Genomic DNA, 25519 nt, shown 5'->3' with positions numbered 1-25519 from the left:
TCAGACAATCCTGAGAAAAGATTACCCACTCGTTTAGTTATTTCAAGCATTAACTGAGGTCCTGTTCCATGCTAGGCACTATGCAAAGTAGGTCTAAAAACTCTGCCTCTGATAGAACAATAGCAATATAAACAGCACCAATAACAATGTGTGAAGCAGTATGATAATCACACTTCATGTCCAACATATTGTAGGATTTATCCCTGGCAGTAACTGCTTTTCAGAAATACCGGAGGTGCCAAAAAAATGTATGCAGGTGGACACTTTTGTTAACATTGCTCAAGCAGTAGTTCACCGTTATCAGAAATGTCTGGACGCTGATGGGAACCATTGTGAGCACCTCCTGTCATTGCAGAAGTCACACGTGACTTGTACTCATCTTTTGTTATCAGTATATATTGAGTATTACAATTTTAATATAGTTTTTCTTTCTTAAAATGTGTATACATTTTTTTGGCACCCTCTGTGTTTTAGTGACAGTTCCTACCCTTAAGTAACTTTTTATCTAGTAAGGGAGGGAATGCAAACCAAAGGTATGCACACCAATTAGTGCAGTGAAGTGCTACAAGTCTTCCAGCAGAAGTGTGACAAGGAACTGCATGTGTAAGCAGAGTCCTGAACTTGACTTTGTGGTTGGAAAAGCTGGCAGAACCCAGGTATCGAGGGCCTAGAATTACATTTGAAAACAACATTTCATAGTTTTCTTTGACATGGGCACTTGCAATTTATCCTTAATCTCTTTATCTCAACCTCTCCAATATGACCAATCTCATTTCTTGATTATTCCATTTTTTCTCAGACCCTCTTGCTATTGACTTACTCACGGCTCATCAGAGTCCCTGATTGAATGTGTCAAGGAGTAGTCATTCATTTGCATATTTGTTCATCCAGCCAACTATTCTATCATTTATTAAGTGACCCCACACCTATTTTTAGTGGCGGCTGCATGTCACACAATGCTTGTAATGGGCATAAAGTGATGGCCAGGATGGTCTTCTTGCCCTTGACAAACATGCCCATCACTGTAGTGGGTTATAAGAAACAAGAAGATGTCACTCCAGCTTTAAACAGTCACTATGTTTATCTTCCCAGAAGGCTATGTGAACAGATTTAAGGATGAAAATTATCTGAAAAATAAGCTATGTTTACTTAGTAGATACTAGCGCAGAGATACTTTGAAATAAGCAAGCACACTGACAGATGGCTGAATGTTGAAAAAAAAAAAAAAATCTCCTCTTGCAGTTGCTTTACCCATGGCTTCCAACCTTGAACTATATGATGTGACTGAGAACAGTCTGAGGGCAAAATGGAATGCAGTGGCTGGAGCATCTGGATACCTGATTCTCTATGCGCCTCTCACAGAGGGTCTGGCTGGGGATGAAAAAGAGGTAACCATCTGCTGCCCACTAGAGGGCAAGAATTGTTGACTTCCTTAAAATATATATATATCTTACTGTAAAAATTGAATGTACAAAATATAGAATGTTCACATTAGCAAAAGGAAAAAAAGTCATTTGTAACGTCACCACCTAGAAAGAGCGATGGCTAACATTTAGTTCAGTCTTTTTCAGTGCATTTGTAACAACACCAAATGGGAATGATTGGGTAGTCTTCTGTTTTCGTTTTGTATATTGTGAATATCTTTCCATACCATTAAATAATAGTTTGTATAGGCATTTTGAACAGCTTTATAGTATTCTATTGTTGGTTTGTACCAGGTCATGTTCAATTAATCTTATGATATTGGACATTTAAATTATTTGCTGTATAAATATGCTGTTGTCACCATTTTTAAACACATAACATTGCATGGTTGTCTGATTATTTCTTTAGGCTAAAGTACTAGAAATGGAGTTTCTTTTTTCAAAGGATATGCCAATTATTAAGGCTTGCACTAGGTATTACCAAATGACTCTAGAGAAATTTTATATAATTTATATTGCTATATGCAATTCACAAATGGCTGTTTCCCCCTATGTATACTGACTTAGAATTTTCTTTTTACTAATTTGAGAGGTAGGCAAATGCATCTCATTGTTGATTGTTTTGCATTTATTCCATTTTACATGATGAATGTTTGGCTTTTGAATGATTTATTTTAGTTCTCACTTTTAATTTTTAGGGAACAATGACTGTAATACAGATGTCCAAGAAATAAAGAGGTGTCTATGATACTAGGGACTGTCTTGACCTGGCAGGTGGAGTGGGTAAACGAGGGAGCTCAGAACTTAATTGTGGTCCAAAATCTGCCTCATGACAGAAATCTTGAGGGCCAAAAATATGGTGAATCTAAGTGTCAAGTACAGAGCGTTGGTGACTTGTGTTCTTTTATTTGCAAGGTTTGGGTAGCTTTTGCACATTTGGATAGAACGTTGATTTGAATTAATTTGGCAGAAGGGAAACTTAAAATGACGCTAGAAAAATGCTCAGCTTCACCAGGAAAGAGACAAATGAAAAAGAAAAGGATACCAGTTCGTACCCAATAGATTAGCAAACAGTGTTTTCAAGTCTGATGATAATACTACCTGTTAGTGAGCATATAAGGAAACAGAATAACTCATGTAAATTGGTACCGTTGCTTTGGAGAATAATTTGAAATATTTCATCACACAGTTTTTTTTCAGATACATGTCACAGGGAAACATCCTACAAAGATTTTTCAGTGCAGGTACTAGTCAGAACAAAATATTGCAGACAACTGACATGTTCATCAATAAAGGAATGGAAAACAGTGGCATATTTACACAAAAGAATACCATAAAAAAATTAAAACAATGTCAACTCTGTCCCTGTGAATCAACATGGGTAAACCTTGAAACATAATATTGATAGAGAAAAAAATTATAAAAATTTTATGTTGATATGGTCCCATTTATGTACATTGTTAAACATATAGGACCATATATTATTTACAGATATATACATATGTATGTAGAAGTAAAAAAATGGATCAATAAGGGTAGAGGTAGTAAATGGAAAAAATGAGAAAGAACTTCTGTTTTATCTGAATATATTAATTATTTCTAAAATAAGGTCTAAAGTCAATACGACAAAATGTAGACATTTATTAAATTTGAGAGGTGGGTGCATCAGGGTGTATTATAGTATTTGCTCTAAATTTCTATTATATATGTTGAAATATTTTAAAGTTAAAAACTTTAATTTGACAATGACACTGGCAGTTATATGACGAGACTGTCTATGGAGATATTTTCCTTCCTTCCGAAACAAAAATATAGCCGTCCTGTTAGGCAGCTGTCACACAACTGAGAATGTTGGCTAGTTTGACTGACTCCAAGGGTCATAAAAATCATCCCAGAATCAAAAAGCAAATTGCCAACTTGGGAATCCAGGTGGACTTATTTCTTCTGAATCCAGGAAGGGACTTGCCATGCAAGTGGCTAGGACCCTTTGTTGAATGTGCAACAAAACTTGTTCAGCTGAATTGGGTTTGAAGCAAAAATGGGGCATCCAGCCAGGGGACTGGTTAGACTTAGCCAAGTGGTAAGAGATGCCCCCTTGGCACTGCCCCCAGCATGCTGGTCTGGAGCTTACACTGTTTCTAGAGAACATTTCTGATTCAATTCCACCCACATTCATCTGGGGATCAAATATTCAACACTGTTATTCTCACTGCAACTACCACTTGTCCAGATGTAAAGAGTTATCCTAAATCAGCATGCGTGGGTCTGTTTGGTTTTATATGGTTCCATAGCATCTGTTCCTAATGTAAAATGACACGAGACAATGCACACATTATGACTGAAGCCTGTTTGATGAAGGGGTTGTGAGGAGACCGTCTTATTCTGGGAAGTCGCACCTTCATTCAGTTTCCCTCTGAGCAGCATGAATAATACACTTGGGCAAACAACCTGATAACATGTGTTCTTTTCAGATGAAAATTGGAGAGACCCACACGGATATTCAACTGAGTGGGTTGTTGCCCAATACAGAATACACAGTTACAGTTTATGCTATGTTTGGAGAAGAGGCCAGCGATCCTGTTACGGGACAAGAAACAACATGTGAGCAGTTCCGTCATTCAGATGAAATGTTGTATAATAAAAGCCCAAATCAACATTGGGAGTCTGAAATGGAAATATCACTTTAGATGGAAACCTCTTAAGAGCTAATTGTAACTTCAGAAAAATGTATATTTTGGGATGTATAGTACCGCATAAGGAATATGGTCAATAATATTGTAATAATATTGTATGGTGCCAGGTAGGTACAAGATTTATTGGGGGAAATCACTTCTTTAACCATATAAATGTCTAACCGCTGTGCTGTACATCTGAAACTAATATAAAATAATATTGAATGTCAATTGTAATTGAAAACATTTTTTGAAAGAAAATATGTATTTCATTTAAGGAAAAGAAATGTGTTTCTTCTAGTCTTGTTATTATGAGTCGATATGAATACTAGAACTGAACTTTGGTATTCTGTAACCACTGACGTCTTTATCTGAATCTAAACGCCAGATCAGAATATAGGGGAAAGAACATGGGCTTTGAAATCAGAGTAGCCAAGATGCGAATCCCAGCTCAAGTCGTATTTTAATTGGCTGACAACGGGCAAGTGATATAACTTTTTCGAGTCTATAAAAGGAGGAATAGTAGTAGTATAGGTGAAAGCACTTAGCACATAGTTACTCAATATTTCTGTTTTCCCCCACTAATATAAAAACACTTTTTTTCTAACAATCTTTTTTTTTATTTCAGACTATTATATTACTATTATATAGTATGTTTTTTTATTGAGTAAAAATTTTATTAGCAAGTCTAATTTTGGCTAAATGTAGAGTTCTTAATATTTTTAGAAAAGGTTTATCTATTGTCGACTGGAAAAACAGAATCAATTGGTATTCTGTCACCTAAAGGATTTATTCAGGAAATATAAAGGATTGCAATCCAGTGGGTACTGATGTGGTTAGCTAGCTACATGTGCATACTGACCCAGACAAAGACAGAGTAGATACTTTATAGAGGGGAAGAGGAAGTTAAGGGAAGGAGCTGTTACTACCGTAGAGCTCCGTAGTAAACATACGGCTCTTCCTGTAGAGCTCCCTGGATGACCTACAAAGGTCAGGCAATTAAGTTCATGAACTCATCCTAGAAAAAGTGCTCCATACCTTATTGCTGAATATCACTATGGTCACCTTCAAAGTACTCCCCTTGGAAAGCTATGCACCGGCGCCAGTGCCTAGTCCACCCTTCAAAGCAATTTTGGAACTCTTTTTCTGGAATGGCCATCAGAGCTGTGTATTACCCTTGATGTCCTGAATGTCATCCAAATGTCTTCCTTTCAATATTTCCTTTATCTTCAGGTAAAGAAAGAAGTCATTGGGGGCCAGGTCAGGTGAGTAGGGAGGATGTCCTAATAAAGTTATTTGTTTACTGGCCAAAAATTCCCTCATAGACAGTGCCGTGTGAGCTGGTGCATTTTCGTGATGGAAGAGCCATGAATTGTTTGCGAAAAGTTCAGGTTGTCTAACTTTTTCACGCAGCCTTTTCAGCACTTCCAAATAGTAAAGTTGTTTAACTTTTTGTCCAGTTGGTACAAATTCATAACGAATGACCCCTCTGATAGCAAAAAAAGTTAGCAACACCGGTGCAATAAGTTCACAAACTTAATTGTCAGACCTCCTAGAGTGCAAGAGCTCCTCCCATAAGCCTTAGCTCCGCCCACAGACCCTCTTCGTTGGTTATGTCCAGGTTAAAGTCTGTCATAATTTTATCATTTATCTATTTTATTAAAAAATATTGTATGGACAAAATACTACCCTGGCATACTTATACTGCTTTATCAGGTAGCATTAAAAATATGACTCTTTCCATGGTGTTTTGAAACATAAGAAAGTACAGCAAGACTCAGGATCTTGCCCATCCCTCTGAGCCTTGGGAGGAGGTGAACAGCACAATTTCTAGCGTGCTTTTGTCTTTAAGATTCTACTTGGGAAATATATGTAGAAATTTAATGAGAAGGAAAGAAATTTTCTCCCACATTCATTCTTTGTTAGTCAAAGATGAAGAAAGACAAATGTAATTAAAAGAACAAATAAACAACCCCCCCTCAAAACAAGCAAACAAACAAAAAAACCCCAGAAAAACTAGGAGAGCCCAACACAGAAGAAAATAAATGAATTATGTCAGAAGGCATCTAATATATTAGTTGACTTAAGTGAATTTTGGGACTCTGTCAATTTGCAAGTAAAACTTTTCTCAACTGTCCTTCTTTCACTCAGAATAACTCATTTTTTTATGTTAAAAAATGTTCATGACTGTTTTCCACAATTGGTAGTTGATTAAAAATTTTAAAAAAGGTTTTAAAAAATGATGTTCTTGTTCCTGAGACTGACATTTTTATGTACTAAGAAACTAGACATCGTTCCATCGTACTGCTGAGTTTAACTACACTCCAGAAAAATTTAGAGCAAAGTGTGCACAACACTTAAAATAATTATATTGCTTTTCTTTCTCCTATACTTTCTTTCTCAATACCTAAGAGCAAGTATTGAGTCACTAAGTCTTAATAGGCTCTTTATTGTCAAATAATCAATATTGATTAAATTAATGAAAGAATTGGCTTTAGGGATGAGGAAACATACTTTGTACTAGAATGACATTTGTCATTCTTTATTTTCTTGGTTTTTGCTCTGCTAGTTCTATCAGCACTATACCACAGGCTCTTGAATCAATTGATTAGTTGCTTAGTTTAACTCTAACTGCTTTTCTGCTCGTTCTAACTGTGACCTTGGCCAAGTTACCTCAATTTCATGATCTGTATAATGCGGACACTTGTAACTTTTTTCTTGCGGTTTAATGTAAGCATTTAATGAGATAACACATGCTGCATCTCAGGCTCATAGAAAGCATGTAATAAATCTTTACAATTGTTTTTACTTGAATCTGTAAAAGCTCATGAAACTCTCAAAGATTATCAACACATTTTAATCTGTTGAGTCAGAAGAGGGTCCTTGAAAAAATACAAAACATTATGGGATTGATAGGAATTTGCAGAAATGCCAACACCTCTTTAAATATTTTTTAAAACAATAGCAAAGTGTTTATTTGTATCTAGTCTCACAGAGTCACCAAGATTCATTAAGCAGGAATCCTACTCATTGATTCAATAAATATTTATTGAGTACTTGTATATTAGAGATAAAACCAAGAACAAAATTCAACCAAATTCCCTAACCCTCTGAGATTATAATATATTGGAGGAGAGAGACAGCAGACTCATAAATATGCAATACAAATGAACAAGTCAGGGAAGGGAGAGAAGTAGCATGGAGTGGAAGGATTATTTTACATAAGATCATGGAAAGCCTCACTGTGAAGGTGACAAATGTTCAGAAACCTGAATCTTGGCTGACTCCAAAGTGTTTGGCCAGAGCAATGGGAAGAATGGAATTTTCATGTGCTCAGAGGGAGAGACTGAGAGAAGATTGGGAGAGGCGACAGGAGTCAGTGGTTCAGTTTTGGGCATGTTTGGAAATCCTTGATAGATGCCTAAGTGGAGATGACAGATGGATATCATCCCCACTCATTTTACACCTGAGAAATTGTGGAGTGGAGAAGTAGAATAACTTCGCCAGAATCCTGTGACAGTTGAATGGAATCGCTAAGATTCAGTTTTAGGTGTCCTGGTTTTTGATCTGTTAGGTTGCTTCTGTACATCAGGCTTTAATAATAACATTGACTAGAGAAGAAAGGCAGAGAAAATTTCCCTAAATCTTATTAATTTCTAAGCATGTCTGATTTATTACTACTAGTCATTCCTTACAAGGATACTTTTTTCTTTGTTAATTTATTCATTTTCTTTTTTTAAACTGAGTAAAACTTTTATTAGCAAGACTAGTTTTGGCTAAATGCAGGGAGTTCATAATATTTTTATGAACTGGGTGAAAATTTTAATTTGTAAGTAGCTCAGAAGCCAAAGATGCTGTTTTATTTTATTTTTGTCTTTTTTACCTGTATATTATTTAAATTTTTAATTATTTTCTATTCCATTTACTTCAAAGTGCCCTTAAGTCCACCAAGGAACCTGAGAATCTCCAATGTTGGCTCTAACAGTGCTCGGTTAGCCTGGGATCTAACTTCAAGAAAGGTCACTGGTTATCGAATTGTATACAACAACGCAGATGGGACTGAAATCAATGAGGTAAGCTGTGGAACATGATGTCTGGTTTTCCTCTGGTTGTGTATTTGTTTCTTTATGGCTGCATAATCAACCATCCCAAAACATAGTAGCTTAAAACAATGCTAATTATTTTCTGTTACAGTGTCTGTGGGTCAGGAGTTAGGGCTTGGACATATAGCTGTGGCTTGAGATCACTCATGCGATTGTAGCTAGATCATGGCTGGAGCTGGTGTCATCACCATGGCTGTGTTCATGTCTGGTGGCTGATCTGGGAAGACGAGATCAGCAAGGAGCTGGAGCAGAGTCTCTGAGAAGATTCTTCACATGCTTCCTCCAGCATGGCAGCTTTAGGGGAGCTGGACTTTTTACATGTTGGCTCAGGAGTCCCCAGACAAGTGGAGAGAGAGGGAGAGAGAGAGAGAGAGAGGTGGCAGCTGTGTCACCTTGAGTTACCTAGCATCAGAAGTCACACAATATCACTGTGACTTCTGCATCATACTCCATTGGTTGTGTTACTGTGCAAAAGTTCCGGCTGTTTGCCACACAAAAGCCAAAACTCAGAGGTGAGGTTGGTGGAAAGAAAAGCAGGTTTACTCCAAAATGGCAGCATTAAGAGAAGACAGTGGGCTCCTTGTCACACAGACCACCTTCCAGCCATTAATACCCCCAAAAGGTTTTATAGACATGCAAGGAGAGGCAGAACAAAGGAAAGAAGTCGATCAGGCAACTTCTGAAAAAAAGTCACTTCCCAGAGGCTGGCCTGCCCCAGGGACAGAAGTGGATCCCACACAGATGCACAAACCTCTCCCAAGTCACCTGCCCAGGCACGCACAAGTCCTGAAGTAAACAGAACCAACCATTGAAACTGGTATGCACAGTAAATAGAATCAGTAAGATTTGGTGGGAAAGGAGGGAAGGCAAGAAAAGGAAAACTTTCAAAAAGTCCCACGCCAAACCACACTGTCAAATCGAATTACACCAGACGTTTAAGTCTCAGACGATACAGTGTCATCATTACAGCAGGAGACATCACAAGTCCCTGATGGATTCAAAACAAGGAGGAACACAGGTTTTACTTAGGGTGGGAACCATGTGGGATGGGAGATATATGTTGATGTAGCCATCTTTGCAAAGTACCATCTTCCCCATTGGACAGGGATAGGGAAGTATGTATCTTCATATCAGTAGGAAATTGGAAATAATGTCAGTATTATCTAGTTTATCCCTGTGCTTCTGAGTAAATTAATATCTGAAAGACCCTAGTTAGATGAGCTTAAATTGAAAATTCAATAATTTACATTTTGTGTAGGAATATACTTCCAAATAATGAAATGTATTAGAAGCCACAAAGATAAAAGTATCTTGCACTCAGTGACTAAGGCTCTTCAGAAATTCTTGTCTTGGAAATATGTTTTAGCAGGATCGATAGTAAAGTTATTTTTATTTTTTTCCCTTATCTTGGTCCAAGAAGCTAAGACACAGGGAAATATGTTGGATTCATTTCTGTTTTCTGTCCAAATAAAGCAAGTATTTTCATATGCAGATACAAACTTTTTCCTACAGTTAAATCCAATCAGTATTTTGCAGAATGCATACTTGTCTGGTACATTGGGTAATGAATGGACAGTAATTGCACATTTACTAACAGTACAGAAATACTCTTCTACATCTTTCATTAAATCTTCATAATTCCTGAGGGCAAATAATCATTTTTTTTTAAATTTACTCTGAACGATTTTTAAAAAAATTTTTACTGGGGAATATTGGGGAACAGTGTGTTTTTCCAGGGCCCATCAGCTCCAAGTCGTTGTTCTTTCAATCTAGTTGTGGAGGGTGCAGCTCACCTCCAAGTCCAGTCGCCGTTTTTCAATCTTTAGGAATTGAACTGGCAACCTTGTTGTTAAGAGCTCGTGCTCTAACCCACTGAGCCATCCGGCCACCCCGAGGGCAAATAATTCTGATGAAGGTGGGATCTTTTGGGTTAGTTGCTTTGCTTTTCAAGAAAGTAATCTGAAATAATAAAAAGATTGAAACCAAAACCGCTGAGCTATCAGTGTCTCTTTGTTGTCAGTGATAAATAAACTTCTTCCTCAAGGTTTGCAAGTTTAGCTGTGTAGGAAGATCAGGCAGATAATATAAATAAATGAAGCCTGCCTTTAAAAGGGCAAATAGTCACACCTGCAAAGAAATATATCCTCACCTGTTTTTCTTAAAACATGAGGCTAACTTAGGCAATATTTCATTCTCATTGTTTAGACATGACTGTAGGAGAAATTCTCTACGGAAAGAAAGACAGTAAGTCAGGACTGATGATAAGTGACCATGGACAGAGGGCTGCAGTGACAGGGGCTAAGGCTGGGAAGTGCAGACGTGTCCATCCCAGACTCAGCCAGTGTCACCTCCTGCAGGTGGTTGCTGCATAGAAATCCAGGCGGGGCCTGCCAGATCTTGCGACCCTTGATCTTCTGACCAGAGATTTCTATTTTTAGGTGAAGCTTACCAACTTAAAACTGTTGACTTATAGCAACCAAAATAACACAACAACCATATTCACCAATTAATATTTGTTCACTCTAGAGCATCCTCCTTGGGTAATAATATTTCATAAAACAAAAATAAACTGTCATATGCATGTACATGGGAGTTATATTTATAAATACAATTATATCATACCATTGTTTTTATTGAGGTATAGTTGACATATAACATTATTTTAATTTCAGGTGTAAATACATGACGATTTGATATTTGCATATATTGTGAAAGGATCACCACAATAGGTCTAGTTAACATTCACTTTTTAAAAAAATGATTGTTGTCCTGGTTTCTTAGGGTAGTTTACATTATTTGCCTTTGTAAAGAATGGTCTCAGACTAATTAATATATTTATTGAGAAATATATGTGCATATTTGTAGTGTTTTTTAATCTTGGGGATGCCTTTGGAACTTGTTATTTCTAATTTGTATCGTATTGGGAAATTAGAAAACTATGTTTGGTAAAACTGAATTTAAAATATAAGTAAATGGGGCGGATGGGTGGCTCAGTTGGTTAGAGCGCGAGCTCTGGGTAACGTCGCTGCCGGTTCGATTCCCACATGGGCCAGTGAGCTGCGCCCTCTGCAACTAGAATGAAGTCAATGAGCTGCCGCTCAGTTCCCGGGTGGCCAGATGGCTCAGTTGGTTGTAGCGCATCCTCTCAACCACAAGGTTGCTGGTTCGACTCCTTGACTCCTGCAAGGGATGGTGGGCTGCGCCCCCTGTAACTAACGACGGGCAACTGGACCTGGAGCTGAGCTGCGCCCTCCACAACTAAGATTGAAAGGACAACAACTTGACTTGGAAGAGTCCTGGAAGTATACACTGTTTCCCAATAAAGTCCTGTTCCCCTTCCTCAATATATATATACAATGTGTGGATTTTGTCACATTTCCATTTTGACGTGTGTGTGTGTGTGTGTGTGTGTGTGTGTGTGTGTGTGTTCTAATTTCTTAATTCTTAACCATGCAATTGAGACTAGAGGTTGCCGGACAAGTGTCTTTTGTTTAGTGAAATATTATTTAAACTAATCTTGGAATATATGATGTTAAGAGTGAATATTCTTACCACATGTTGATTTAACTTCTATTAATTTAAGCTTTTATTTATAGACAATGCTGCAATTGGGTTTTTAGGAAATCCCCAAACGTTCTAGTATGAACTTTAAAATGTCCCAACTAACATCTACTTAGTATGTACCATGCAACTGATTGTAAAAGCTTTGCTTTTGACCTAATTTATATTTCTCTGCTTCAGTTGCTCTTCCTTCCTCTGTATCTTTTCTTTCTTTTTTTTTCTCTGCATTATCCTTCTGTCCAACTTTTTAGAGACTAAGGAAGAAAAATAAAACCAAGCACTTAAACAAATGTCAGTGATGGTGATGATGATGGTGATGGTAGTGATGATGGTGATGATGGTGGTGATGGTGGTGGTGATGGTGGCAGCTCAAATACGTTAAGTTCTTATCCTGAGCCAGCTACTGTTCTGAGAGCTTTACAGGCATCGCCTCTTGCAATCCCTACAGAAATAAAAATGCTGCCAAAGCATGATTTGTTGAAGCAAGGACAGAAACCAGCTCAGATAGCATGTACTGTGAAAGGGTTTGGGGAAATGTGCAGACATCATGGAGAACTAAAGTGCTATATATATACACACTTTTCCCTTTTTTATCTCTTAATGTACCTAAGAATTTGATTTTAACTGCTTTTTTGTATGTTTGATATCTTCACAAAATTTCTATTTGTCACAGATTTGAGACTCAAGGCCTAACTATAAATTTCAGTTAACAGTTTTATGGCTCTAGGAAAGTTAATTAAACTCTTTGGGTTTCAAGTTCTTCATTTGTAAAGTAGTTATTATCCATACCTAGGGTTTGGTGATGGGAGGAGGAGGTTCTAAATAAGATCATGAATGTAAAGTGTCTGACAAATGTCGTAAGTGCTCAGTAAATCTTAGCTATTACAATTCAAAACAACAAAAAGCAGTATGTAAATATAGTTTAGAAGAACATGGCTTGAACACATATTTTAGGTAAGGATTTGTGTTTTCTATGAGTTTAAATAATGAAGTCATAATATAAATAGTGTCTATAAGGATAGGATTTAAGATCTGAAACACTTGCATTTAAATCCTTGGTACTAGCTGGTTTCCCCTTGGGAAAGTTCCTTAACTTTCTGGAGTCTCATTTCTCCCCATCTTCAATTAGGAGTAATAATTAGCTACCCTACAAGGTTTCGTAAGGATTAAGTGAACTAATGCATATAAAGTTTACAGACAGTATCCAGACCAGAGTAAACAGTAAATGCTAAAAACGACCTATGGTATTATCAGGTCCAGATTCAGAAGAAGATGCTACATTTCTTTTTCAGTTAACTATTGCTATGTAAGTAACACTCCTGCTTAAGTAAGTTATATGATTATGTAACGGGCAGGGTTCAGCAGGAACAGCTTGCCTCTGCTCCATGAAGTGTCAGCTGGGGTGACTCTTGCATTCATCTGGGAGCTGGCCTGGGCTAGAACTTCCAAGATGAATTCACTTCCATGTGTGAGGTATTTGAAAAGGCTGGGGGTGGCTCCCCTCTCCAACAGAGCCTTTCAGGGTTTCAAAAAGATGAAAATGGAAACTCTTCTCTCTAGAGCTGGCATTCTTTTAGTGAACTATAGTTGATATCTCAGAGATGTAGATGGTTTCTGGATTGGCTCTTAGTTTAGATGAGCCCCTTATATTCTTTCTTTTAAAAGGGCTCTTTTGTGCTTTCATCTTTTTCTTTTATTACTAATTTTTTTTTATTAGTTTCAGGTACACAAGACAAAGTAATACTTAGACGTTTATCATTTATATCCCTCACACTGTGTGAACCCCCCTCCCCCATCCACTATCCCTCTGACATCGCACACAGCCATTACATTTCCACTGTCTCTATTCCTAATGCTGTACTCCGCCTCCTGTAAGTAAATATATATATATATATATATATATATATATATATACACACACACATATGTATATATATGTGTATTTATATATATATATAAAATTGTAGTTGACATTCATTATTGTTGAGCTTCAGCTTCAGGTGTACAGTGCAGTGATCAGGCATCTACATCATCCCTGAGGTGGTCTCCCTAATGAGACAAGTGTCCATCGGATACCCTACAAAATCTTTACAACATTATTGATTACATTCCCCAAATTAACTTTTGTAACCCCGTGGCCATCTTGTGGTTACTGACTGTTTTCTAATCCTCTCACCTTCCCCCTTATCCCCACCTCCCCCCCATCTAGCAACCCTCAGTTTTTCCTCTATGTCTCTGAGACTGTTTCTGATTAGTTCATTCACTTATTTTCTTCTTTAGATTCCACATATAAATGAGATCATATGGTATTTATCTTTCTCTGTCTGACTTATTTCACTTAATGTAATGTTCTCTAGGTCCATCCATGTTGTTGCAAATGGTAAGATTTCTTTCTTCTCTATGGCGGTCTAATACTCCATTGTATAAATGTACCACAGTTTCTTACTCCAGTCATCTTTCATCTTAATTTTTATTTACTTATTCAATTCATTAAAAAAAAATACAGTTCAACGTATAGTAGTGAATAAGCTAAACAACGTTTTTTCTTCAAGGGGCTTACACTCTCTGCAGGAAATAAGTATGTAAGGAAATAAAATTATTTTGGGCTGTGATTGGTGCTAGGGAGGAAACAAGCAAAGCCAGTCCTAGATAGAAAGAAAAATTCCCTTTGAAAAGGTGAAATTTAAGCCTAGCCTTGAGAGATGAGGACGGGTTAATTTTGAAAAGGGCTAGAGAAACAGGGTCCCAGACAGAATGAATTGCATGTGCAAAGGCCCTGTGGTGAGAAAGACATGGATCTGATGGAAGGTCAGTGTGGCTGGAGTCCAGCAGGTCATTAGGAGTATGGTAGAAAAAAGGAGCAGAACTCCAGATTATGCAAAGCCAAGCAGTCATTGCAGTGTGCCTGGTTTTGACTGGGAAGGCAGTAGATAGCTAAGGAAAGCTTTAAGTAGGAAAGTGACATGATTTATATTTTGGTAAAGGTCACTTTGATTGCCATGAACAAATACATGCATTGAGCTTAGTCACCTTGCACTTTACCTCAAGTAGCATTAAGATTAGTCATTGATAGTATTATAATGAATGGATTTTATTGAGATTGCTTCAAAACGTATCTTGAAAGCATTTTAAGTGGGATCTTTTTTGGCAGAGTCTACTTTCCGGTAAATAGGTCCCTTTCTTCAATTCCCCAGAGTATCACTAGGGCAAGGTTATCTTACTATAAGTTTTGTGAGGATTAATTGAGATACTGTATGTAAAATGCTTAGGTGGAGGACACCATTTACTTGACCTATTATATATCCCTTGTGCTACCGTGTTTCCCCGAAAATAAGTTCTAGCCGGACCATCAGCTCTAATGTGTCTTTTGGAGCAAAAATTAATATAAGACCCGGTCTTATTTTACTATAATATAAGACCCAGTCTTTAATATAATATAATATAATATAATATAATATAATATAATATAATATAATATAATATAATATAATACAATATAATACCTGGTCTTATATTAATTTTTGATCCAAAAGATGCATTAGAGCTGATTGTCCGGCTAGGTCTTGTTTTCGGGGAAACACGGTTTGTAGCTCAGAGGCCCAAGACCCAACCTCTCAAAGATAAAGCTCTGTTTATTCTTTTTCTGGTCTGAGGGTGGCTTTGCCCAGGGTGTTGTCTTCTAGATCCTGCCCTTATCTCCTTTACTTTACGGTTTCTTTCTTCAAAGTCTGATCTTTGTCCTTCCCTTTTTTCATCCTTCCCTTTCTTTACACCCTTGGTCGTTATCCTCAGGACTTCATCCCTTATGTGCTCTAAAGATATTGGTACATATTTTCCCCAACTATGTCTCTCTGTGGAAGATAAAGGAAAATTTCTAATATTTACTATGATCTTTAACACGACTATTCCTGGATTCTTCCCCTGCATAGTTGCTCACCTATACATCGCTTAGCAGGAGTTGCTGTGTATTACGTTTTGGAGTCAGCAGAGCTCAGGCAATGGAGCCGAAAATCAGCTGCTCCTAGCAGATCAGGCTGGAAACATATTTATTTATATTAGCATTGTAAATTGTGTGCACTTTGCTTTCTATGTCTTTAATGAATGGCAGTAATATTGGTTGCAAAGATCTCCTGAGAATTAACTGATAGGTAATCTACTTAAAGGTATAAGAGTAGAAATGGGTATATATAAACAGACTGGTTTTATCAGTCAGTGATTTCTCTTTTTTCTTTTTCTTTCCTTTTTTTTTTTTTTTGCAGTATTTATAGCTCTGCTGCCAGCCAAATAAACTACAGATAATAATAAAATAATCTCTGTTTCCAGGATGTGGACAGTATCTGATATAGCTAAGATGCCTTCTCTCTTTTGCAGGTTGAAGTCGATCCTGTAACAACATTCCCTCTGAAGGGCCTGACACCCCTCACTGAGTACAATGTTGCCATTTTCTCCATTTATGATGAAGGGCAGTCAGAGCCTCTGACTGGCATTTTTACCACAGGTAAGCTTTACTGTGGTTTGAAAAGTTTCCAAGAATAACTACTGAAACCACAAGCTGGAGCAGCTTCTTCAATTGTGATTTTGCAGACATTGCATTTTAATTTTTGTTTATCTTAATTATTATTAACAAATGAACCATTAGGTGACTAGAATGCATACTGGCTAATTATTTTCTATCAAAGCAAAGGAAAGAGAGAAAGATCATCTAAATTCAAAAGGTGTCAGTTCCATAAAAATGTACATGGTTTTCTTCCTAATCATACACTGTTTCTTTTGTTGTATTGTAAAATTTCCCCAACTTTCTTTCATTTGTATGTGTATATATTACATTGAACTTCCAAAATTGCTTGTATCAAACAGTTTTTGATCAACAAAAATGAGTTTCATACTATTTAACCTAATAGTAGCCAATACTACTAATTATAACCAATTGACATGCCAATACTACTAATAGTAGGCAATTGACTTACAGCCTGAAATACTAATACAACAATATGGAATATTTTAAATACTAAAATAAAAAAATAAGGCATGACTGCATTATTTTCCTTTTCTACATGCCAGTATACCCTGTGGTCACTCAATAAATATCAAACTGTTTTGGCCTCTTGGTGGCAACAATTCTATTGTTTGCTTTCTTATACTTATCATTGATTGCATTTGGAAACAAACTTAGTGCTATACTGAGGAGACGAGAAGGTATCTCGTTGGAGAGAGATGAGAATTAAGCTACATTGAGAAATAATGTGCACAGAAAAAAGTTCAGTAATTCCACCAAATCTCCTGAGGGTTAACCTGAGTTGGAATTCTCATGGTGTCCTATCAAAGAGTCTTAAAAATCTCTGATTTCAAATAATAAAAATCAAGGCCTGACAATTCATTATACTCTCTGTTGTACATCCCAGAAGTGTACAAACAGTGGAATAGAGGAAGGTCTGATGAATTATGTTTCACGTTTGATGGCAGCCATATGAACCAGCTTAAAAGGGTGGAGGTTCTTCTCCAGGATTTAACTTACTACTACCGTGTTTCCCCAAAAATAAGACCAGGTCTTACATTAAGTTTTGCTCCAAAAGACGTATTAGGGCTTATGTACAGGGGATGTCCTCCTGAAAAATCATATTTTCCGGTTAGGTCTTATTTTTGGGGAAACACGGTAGAGAGTGCTTTAGGCACGAAAGTGAACAAAGCTAAAAGGAACGTATGTCAGGCCTCTAGAATACCATTTTGTTAATTTCTTCCAAGTACTTGTACAATATTATCTTTGTAAAATAATGAGTAGTTTTTTTTATAGTTAATGAAAAGAGCCAAATAGAGAACCTAAGAGTTCTGGAAATTATGGGAAAACTTATCAAATCAGCTGTGTTCATGGGCTTCCTAATTTATACTGTGGGTAAATGCTGGAAACAGAAACCCCAGGAAGACCACACTGGATTGAGTCCATGCTTCCCCATGCTTTTCTAAAGCAAGAGGTTCCTCAGAAAGAGCCTTCTCCTCCTGTAATCCCAGGTGTGGCCTCCAGGTGTGGCCTCCAGGTGAGGCCTCTAGGAGCTGCTCGAGGGGTGGTTTTCTTGCCCTCTCAATATCCTAACAAAATCTCCTTCCTCGGTTTACAGAGGAAGTTCCAGCCCAGCAATACTTGGAAATTGATGAGGTGATGACAGACAGTTTCAGAGTGACCTGGCATCCCCTTTCGGCGGATGAAGGGCAGCACAAGCTGATGTGGATTCCAGTCTACGGTGGGAAGACCGAAGAAGTGAGTTGTCTGAGACTGACTGAAAGTTAATCTGGAGCATTTCCTCTGAAAGTGCATACATACCCGCTGCTGCATTTGAGTATCTCTTCACTTTAAAAATCAATTGAGGATCCCAGAAGTAATTAATATTTCTCAGGGCATGGACTTTTATAACTGTCAGATCATAGGCTGTAAACTACCTCTCTGCTAGTGCTTTAGTGATATATTTTATATCTTTTCAGACTGTTTGACTTCCATAAATGACATTTAATAAAACTTCAGCATGCCACCATCATGATATTCATAGTTTATTTGCTGAGAGAGTTGACAGGAGTAAAGTGCTCAGGTTTGACTTGAAAAAAATGAATTCAATGGCCCTGGGTTTCTTTATGCTTAGTTGTTTCTGACTTATACTCGGGATAATGTTTTTTTCCCTTTTACTAATTTTCGTCTTGATTTTCCTCTATTATTCAAGTAAACCCAGTTGCTAAGCACCAAATCCTTTTTAGGTCATCCTAAAAGAAGACCAAGACTCATATGTCATTAGAGGCCTGGAGCCTGGCACTGAATATGAAGTTTCATTGCTGACTGTACTGGACGATGGAAGTGAGAGTGAGGTGGTGACTGCTGTTGGGACCACACGTAAGTCTTGGTGGGGCCAAGATGGGCATCACCAACTCCCACTGTCCATTCTGACACCCTCCTCACTGCACCAGGTTTTGTACCCTTCAGACTTATCCTGGGCTTCAGAGGCTTTGATTTCTCTTTGTCCCCCAGAATTCTTCATGCATTTTTACCTTTAATGAAACCAATATCTGAAGCATCGTTGAATCTTAGCTTATTATCACCATAAAGGCAGGGAGCATATCTGGCTTGTTCACCATAATATCTCCAGTGCTTAGCACAGTACTTGGCATATTTTAACAGTGCAATAAATACTTGCTGGATGGATGGATGGATGGATGGATGGATGGATGGATGGATGGAATAACTTTAAATGAATAAATGAGCAAACAGATAAACCAAAGACAAACATGTCCACCATGAGTTTATGGAATTTCCCAAGTGGATCTTGGTTCCAAGAATCGTGTACAAAATTCACTTGCTGATTCATTCATCCCTTCATTTTTAAAACATGAGGTATTAAACACATATTAAATTTTCTTTGATTGGGTTCCCTGGAATCACATTCTGAAACAGAAAATTGCATCCAGAAGGTTTATTGAAGAGTGTAGTTGGGAGATACATCTGTAAGGAACACTGGTTGGACGGGGCATAGAGAGAAGCAAACTGAGTCCTTAGCGAATTCCATTAGGCGTTCTAGACCTGGGATGACCCTTCTGAGTTGTCCCAAATTGAGTCTAAAAGGCTGGGCCTTTGTATCCCTGCATCCCCGGTCATTGGAAGTAAGCCATCCCCTGACAGAGTCTAGGACTTCAGGCCAGGCAGTTCCCAGAGCTCTGAGCCATTGGAAGCCAGTATTCCAGAAGTTGGTGGATGAGTATGTTGACCCTGAAAAGGGGATCTTGGTGTAGCACCACACAGACGCTCCATCCACTGGTTGCCCAGGGTGGATACAAGAAATAGAAGATGCGCTTGTCCTCCTTCGTGGCCTTGTTTGGCAGCCCTTTCACAACTTGTTCTACAGCACTGTTTAATTTCCTTGAATTACCACGGTTATGCCCTATTTCCATGCAACTGGCAGGTTTCACAATTTTATAGGTATAGGTCAAATGTTTATAGGAGGAAGGCTGATAGCTGTGATTAAGACCTTTACATTCTTTGGATTTCAGTTTCCTTATCTGCAGAATACGTTCAATGTCTGCCTTACTTCCAACTCAATTCTTCACTCCTGCAACCAAAACCAAGGTTGTTGTGAGAATCAACTGAGATAATATAGGTGACATTTTCTTTGAAAGCTATAAAATGCCACACATAAATATATAGTGTTCTTATCATTACAGTATTTTAAAGTTGTGAATATTTTTTTTAGTTGACAGTGCTTGGACAGAACCAGCTACAACCATAGTACCGACCAGACCTGTGACATCAGGTAAGGACAAACAAAAGCCTGTTTACCCTAAGAAAAGTTTGATTTAAACAGAAATGATGTTATCCCAGTTTTATTTATTTCATATTTTTAATTAGGAACGAGGCATGTTAGGTTAATTTCACTCCTCTCAGAACCTCTCAATCTTTTCTTACCCACCAATGCCAGGCCGTCTTCTCATCTGCTGATCTCACTGTTACATCTCTCTACTTTTCCCATCTTTGTTTTGGATTCTCATTTAAACTTTCAGAGGATGTTAGCATGGCAAGCCCCATAGTCTCTGCCTTCCTCTTGACTTCTCCTGTTGCTCTCTGTTGAGATTCAATTATATCATGGTTTCCTTGCATTTCTGTGCGTAACTAAGACCTGGCTGGTCTACTGGTTTTCCTATATCAGCTGTCATCTCTCTCAGCTTAACTTTCCTCTCCATTATAGTACTCATCCTAACTAGCCGTCAGAGTCACAAGGTAAAACACAAGTTTGATGATATCATTTCTCTACCTAAAACCCTTCTGTGGGTTTCTGGGTTCTCCACTACCCATTCATTCTTTCATTCATTCATTCATTCATTCATTCACTGATTTATTCATTCTTCAGTGAATCTTTTAGTATATGTGCTGCCGAAGCGAGCACGTTTCTTCAGTGAATCTTTATTGTGCCCCAAATCTCTTTATCATCACATCCAACATCCTTCCTGGTTGGGTGCTCCTTCCCTTTTTTTTGTAATTTCCTCATTTCCTGCTGTCATCTAGAACTCTCGGTCCTGAAGGTAAGATGTTGCCTCTCATTCCCACTGCCTGGTACCCTCCCCGAATTTTGCCTGGTAAATGTCACTCTCCTGTCTCCTCTGTGACTCTTTTCCTATTTTTGTCAATTGTCAATCACTGTTTATCTCAAAGGTCTAACACAGTCGGACATACAGAAAAAGCTCAATGAATGTGTGCTGAATGAATGAATGAAGAGAAGGGAGTCAGTAGAAATGGACAGAATGAGAAGACGTTAGCACAGAAGGGAGAAGAAAACAATGGGACAAATGAGGGAGCAGGCCCCTTGGGATGTAAGAAGGAATGTGTTAGGGAACAGAGGAGAAGGGGTTTGAAAAAGCTCTCAGAGAAAGGATAATACCCATGTGGGCTGAATGTATAGAGGCAGCCGTGGTGAGAGATTTACACTTTACGTGACAAGTGTTAAAGCAGGAATTTGGGCACAGGTGATGGGATGTGTGTTGGATGCTGGATCACACTGAGGCTGACCACATTTGGCCCACCATGTCTGCTTCTCCAACAAAGCCCTAGTGTGCAGATTTCATGGGCATGCTCCCTGCCTGCTCCACTCAGCTTTCCTAGCCTAGCAGCTTCTCCCCAGTTCCCTTACTAGTATGTATACAGAGCTGATCATTTTGAAGGGGACCCCGGTCTTGTAAGCATCTCTTGAACCCATTTTTGTTTGCTACCAATAGGTATCATGTCTCCCCATTAACCACTAACATGGAGTTGTCCTTCACATGAGTCTACATTAGAGAGATACATTAATGATAGTACTTGTTGCCATTTCCACCTATGATCTCTGCAGCTCATGTTGGAATACGATGGGTTAAAAACTCTTTACTCCTTGGTTGTGTTTATTCCAGTTTTCCGGACAGGAATCAGAAACCTGGTTGTTGATGATGAAACCTCTTCTAGCCTGCGGGTAAAATGGGACATTTCAGACAGCAGCGTGCAGCAGTTCAGGGTCATCTACCTGACTGCTCAAGGGGACCCTGCGGAAGAAGTGGTAGGAACGGTCTGTATAAATACAGCTTCCTAGAAACTCTAAGGTGTCCTGACTAACAGAGCTAAGGAGGCTATCTCCAGAGATGGATGCAAGCTCTACTGCTCATTTCTTGGTGACTCTACCATCTCCAGAAACTAATACTTTCATTGAATCCAAGCTTAATGACTGGTTTCGTGATGGCCATTTTGTCTCCAAACCTTGCTCCACATACAACCTGCTTCTGAAACTTATTTCTCATGTTGCTTCTGCTGCTTTGACAACTTCTTAGAGCACCAAAGCAAAGTTGGGTCATAAATAGTCCCCCAGACATTTGTGTGTGTGTGTGTGTGTGTGTGTGTGTGTGTGTGTGTGTGTGTGCTCTTGGGAATCTGATAGAAACTTTTTAAGTGAAGCATATATGAAAGATCTTCTTTATGCAGTTGAAATGTTTCTAATAAAGTGCCCTCCATTAACAAACAGTTATATTTTTCAATGACATCAGCTCATTTTGAGCAGAGTTATAGTCATTTCTAATTTATTCTTAAATATGAGTGTCTACCTTAGGGGATTTAAAATTTTAGATGTTGAGTTTGCTTTACGTTGTTTCATCTATATTTGTTCTTCTGTATTGGAAACCTGGGTACATTCTTAATCATAGCCTTGCCATGTTTTCTTTCTTTTTAAATTAGTTTCAGGTGTACAGAACAATGTAGTTATTAGACATTTACACCCCTCACAAAGTGATAACCCCCACCCCCAATCTACTACCCCTCTGACATCGTATATACCTGTTACAATTTCATTGACTCTATTCCCTATACTGTTCTCCACATCCTGTGACTATATATAAATATTAAATTATAGCTGACATTCCCATGTTTTCTTAATTTACACGGTACCATTCCTTTTAGCCTAGAACCTGAAAATTGTTTCCTAGACCCGGTAACTCCAGTTTGCATTCAAAAGAACTATTTTTCTTTTTCAGTCATAGAATAGGCTTTAGTTAGCCTCATTACTTTGTCTGCTGCACTGTTTTTGAGACACTCTAGGAAAGAAGCCTCCACATTCATTATTGCTAAAGAATAACATTATACTTCCTTCTTCCTCCTTAGTTATAAAGTTTTTGATGGACAATCATTTTGTGTGTGTGTATGCGCTTCTCTAAACAATTATTTGAGCCCTAAGCTCTCTCAGGAAAGTGCTTTATTTCAGACTGACAGAGGAATCATTACAGAAGAGAGTGATAACCCTGAGAATAACCACATGTACTATGAATAGCCAGAAGAGCCATGAAATTAGTCTTGGGAGTACTTTCAGGAAGTTAATGAACACTTAAACAAAATAGATTGGATTATTAATTAACTCGGACCATAGTTTTCAAATTATCCATGATTGAAAAATTAAAACTGTGCTTGGCAATGGTAACTAAAGATATATTTTGGGTGTTTTACTTTTCCTGTTATTGTTCTCATATTTTAATTGAGATCCTAAATATGAGACACATGAAAACTTCCCAGAGTGACAATTTTGTTTTTGGTTTCTGTTTCTACTCTTTCCAAGAAATACATTAAGCTTCTTGCTAAATTATTCTTGCTAATTTGGAAAGAGTAACAACAATTTAATCTCATGCATGCACTTGTAAACTATGCAAGGTAAAATAATAATAATATTTTTTTTGGGTTGTCTCTAATTAATTTTCCCTTTGGTAGTTGCTTTCATTTCACACTGTTTATTTCGAAACACTTGGACAACCCAGATGAAGGCAAGAAAGATCAAAAGTCTTGAAGCTCATGTGCTCCAGTTAAACAAACCTGTAATAAAAATGAAAAAATATTGATAAATTTGGTGGTGATTATTAAAGTGCAGAAATGTTTTTATTCTGCAGAAGAAAGTACTCTAGAATTCTTTCAATCTCAAGCTCCTTTGATGAATTTGAATTACATTGGATTTGTGCATATTTATTTTGGGGGCATCTTTTCAGGGCCTCAATTGAGGATTAATTGGAATTTATATAATCAGTGTTTTATGAAATGTACTGCTATATACATGTCATGTATTATTATTGGAGACAGAAAGTGGGTACATCTACATTTAGATTATAAACCAAGGTAGGACAGATAGTTGCAGACCTCTGCCAAAATCCAAGGGCCTCGGTGTGAACTTCCCACACACCGAATAAATGTCTTAAAATAATAATGCATGGCAGGGAAAGACAGATGGCTAAAATATATTTAAAAAGTGGTAAAGGAAATGTGTCTGGATAAAATAAATGACTCTTGCCATTTTTTCAAATTTTCCTTAACTATAGAAAGTGCAAATTAGTAGACATAATGTAGTCATGGGGATATGAAATACAGTATGGGGAATATAATCAATAATGTTGTAAAGATCATGTCAGGTGCCAGATGGGCACTGGACTTATCAGGGAATCACTTCATAGGCTGTGTAGATGCCTGACCACTGTGCTATACACTTTAGCTGAAGTAGAAAAATATTGAATGTCAACTATAATGATATATATGTAATATATATAATTCATATATATGTGTGTGTGTATATATATATATATAGTCATGGGATGTAAAGTACAGCATAGGGAATATAGTCAATGGTATTGTAACAGTTGTATATGATGTCAGAGGGGTAGTAGATTGGGGGAAGGGGGTTATCACTTAGTGAGGGGTATAAATGTCTTACATTGCTTTGTACACCTGAAACTAATTTTTTAAAAAGCTAATTAAATTTACTTGAGGAGATAAAATTGAGTATTGAAGTTAGAGAATAGTGTATGTATATAATATTGTAAACCGACGTCAAGCTTTAGTATATGTAAAACAAAGGCAATTAAAATTACTTTTCCAATTGAGGTAAGTGAAGTATTTACATATTTTCTAAGCATAATCAACTCTAGCAAATATTTCCAATAAAAAAGCTTTTGAAGTCTTAGAAAGCAAAGCTACCTGTCACATATTTCATAAGGATTGACTTTCAACTCTGCTCTGAAATATGGAGGCATAAAAATGACTGCCCGAGCTTTAGAAACATTGATAGCAATTTGACATTGCTGCAATGTCCAAGAACGTGATCCTTTTTTCCTAGCGATTTTGTTTAATTATATTTCATAAAAATATTGATCTTCAATGGATTGGAATTAACGGTACCAATACTAAGTAGGTGTAGTCTTTCGCCACAGGTGGCATGAGAATCCCTGTCTAGAAACAGAATGTTAGAAACCGGAACACAGTGAGATGTGGGAATCCTCTTTCCACTGAGGGAACAGCTTGCTGGATAGGACCCAGGCTGCTGTGAAAAGCTTTGGGCAATAATGGAGCCAGATGTGAAGTTGAATTTCAAAAAAAAATTAGAAACATGAAGTTCAGTGTTTAGATTTGCATCTCACTTAACCATGAGCATCTTTTATAAACTTGTTTTATAAACAAAACCATCATTTGCTATGACCTCCAGCATCTGTTTTTAGTAGGAGCCCATCTTTATCTTGCAGAGGCCATGCCGAAGGAACTTTGCATACCCCAGAGGAGATTTACATTTTCTTCTTGGGAATTAATATAATTAGGGTAAAAAGGTGCAAGCGGCATAGTCATGTGGAGTAGACAGGTGATGGTTAAAGCAAGGCTCAGACCAGATATCTAGGATTTCACTATGGCACCTTTGAGTCAATAGCTGTGTGGGCCTCAGTTTCCCCATCTATAAAATGGGTGTAATTA

The 25519-nt window shown here is 37.6% G+C and overlaps 1 protein-coding gene across 5 annotated transcripts in view; it reads left to right on the top strand.

The window, feature by feature from the left end:
* The window catches only part of COL14A1 (collagen type XIV alpha 1 chain), a 224969-nt gene that overhangs the window by 90564 nt on the left and 108886 nt on the right, over positions 1-25519 (top strand). For 3 of the 5 annotated variants that reach the window (XM_019716589.2, XM_019716514.2, XM_019716740.2), the window contains exons 12-19: positions 1243-1388; positions 3896-4025; positions 8030-8169; positions 16132-16258; positions 17874-18013; positions 18502-18634; positions 19986-20045; positions 21673-21824. In XM_019716589.2, coding sequence (XP_019572148.2) covers positions 1243-1388; positions 3896-4025; positions 8030-8169; positions 16132-16258; positions 17874-18013; positions 18502-18634; positions 19986-20045; positions 21673-21824 — 1028 coding nt within the window. The remainder of the gene's footprint in view (positions 1-1242; positions 1389-3895; positions 4026-8029; positions 8170-16131; positions 16259-17873; positions 18014-18501; positions 18635-19985; positions 20046-21672; positions 21825-25519) is intronic. The other 2 variants (XM_019716662.2, XM_074317020.1) reach the window with 1 other exon arrangement.

Source organism: Rhinolophus sinicus, linkage group LG12, assembly GCF_036562045.2.
Source record: "Rhinolophus sinicus isolate RSC01 linkage group LG12, ASM3656204v1, whole genome shotgun sequence".
Lineage (NCBI taxonomy): Eukaryota > Metazoa > Chordata > Mammalia > Chiroptera > Rhinolophidae > Rhinolophus > Rhinolophus sinicus.
The sequence above is the reverse complement of the archived record's forward strand: the minus strand, read 5'-3'. Positions and strand labels throughout refer to the sequence as shown.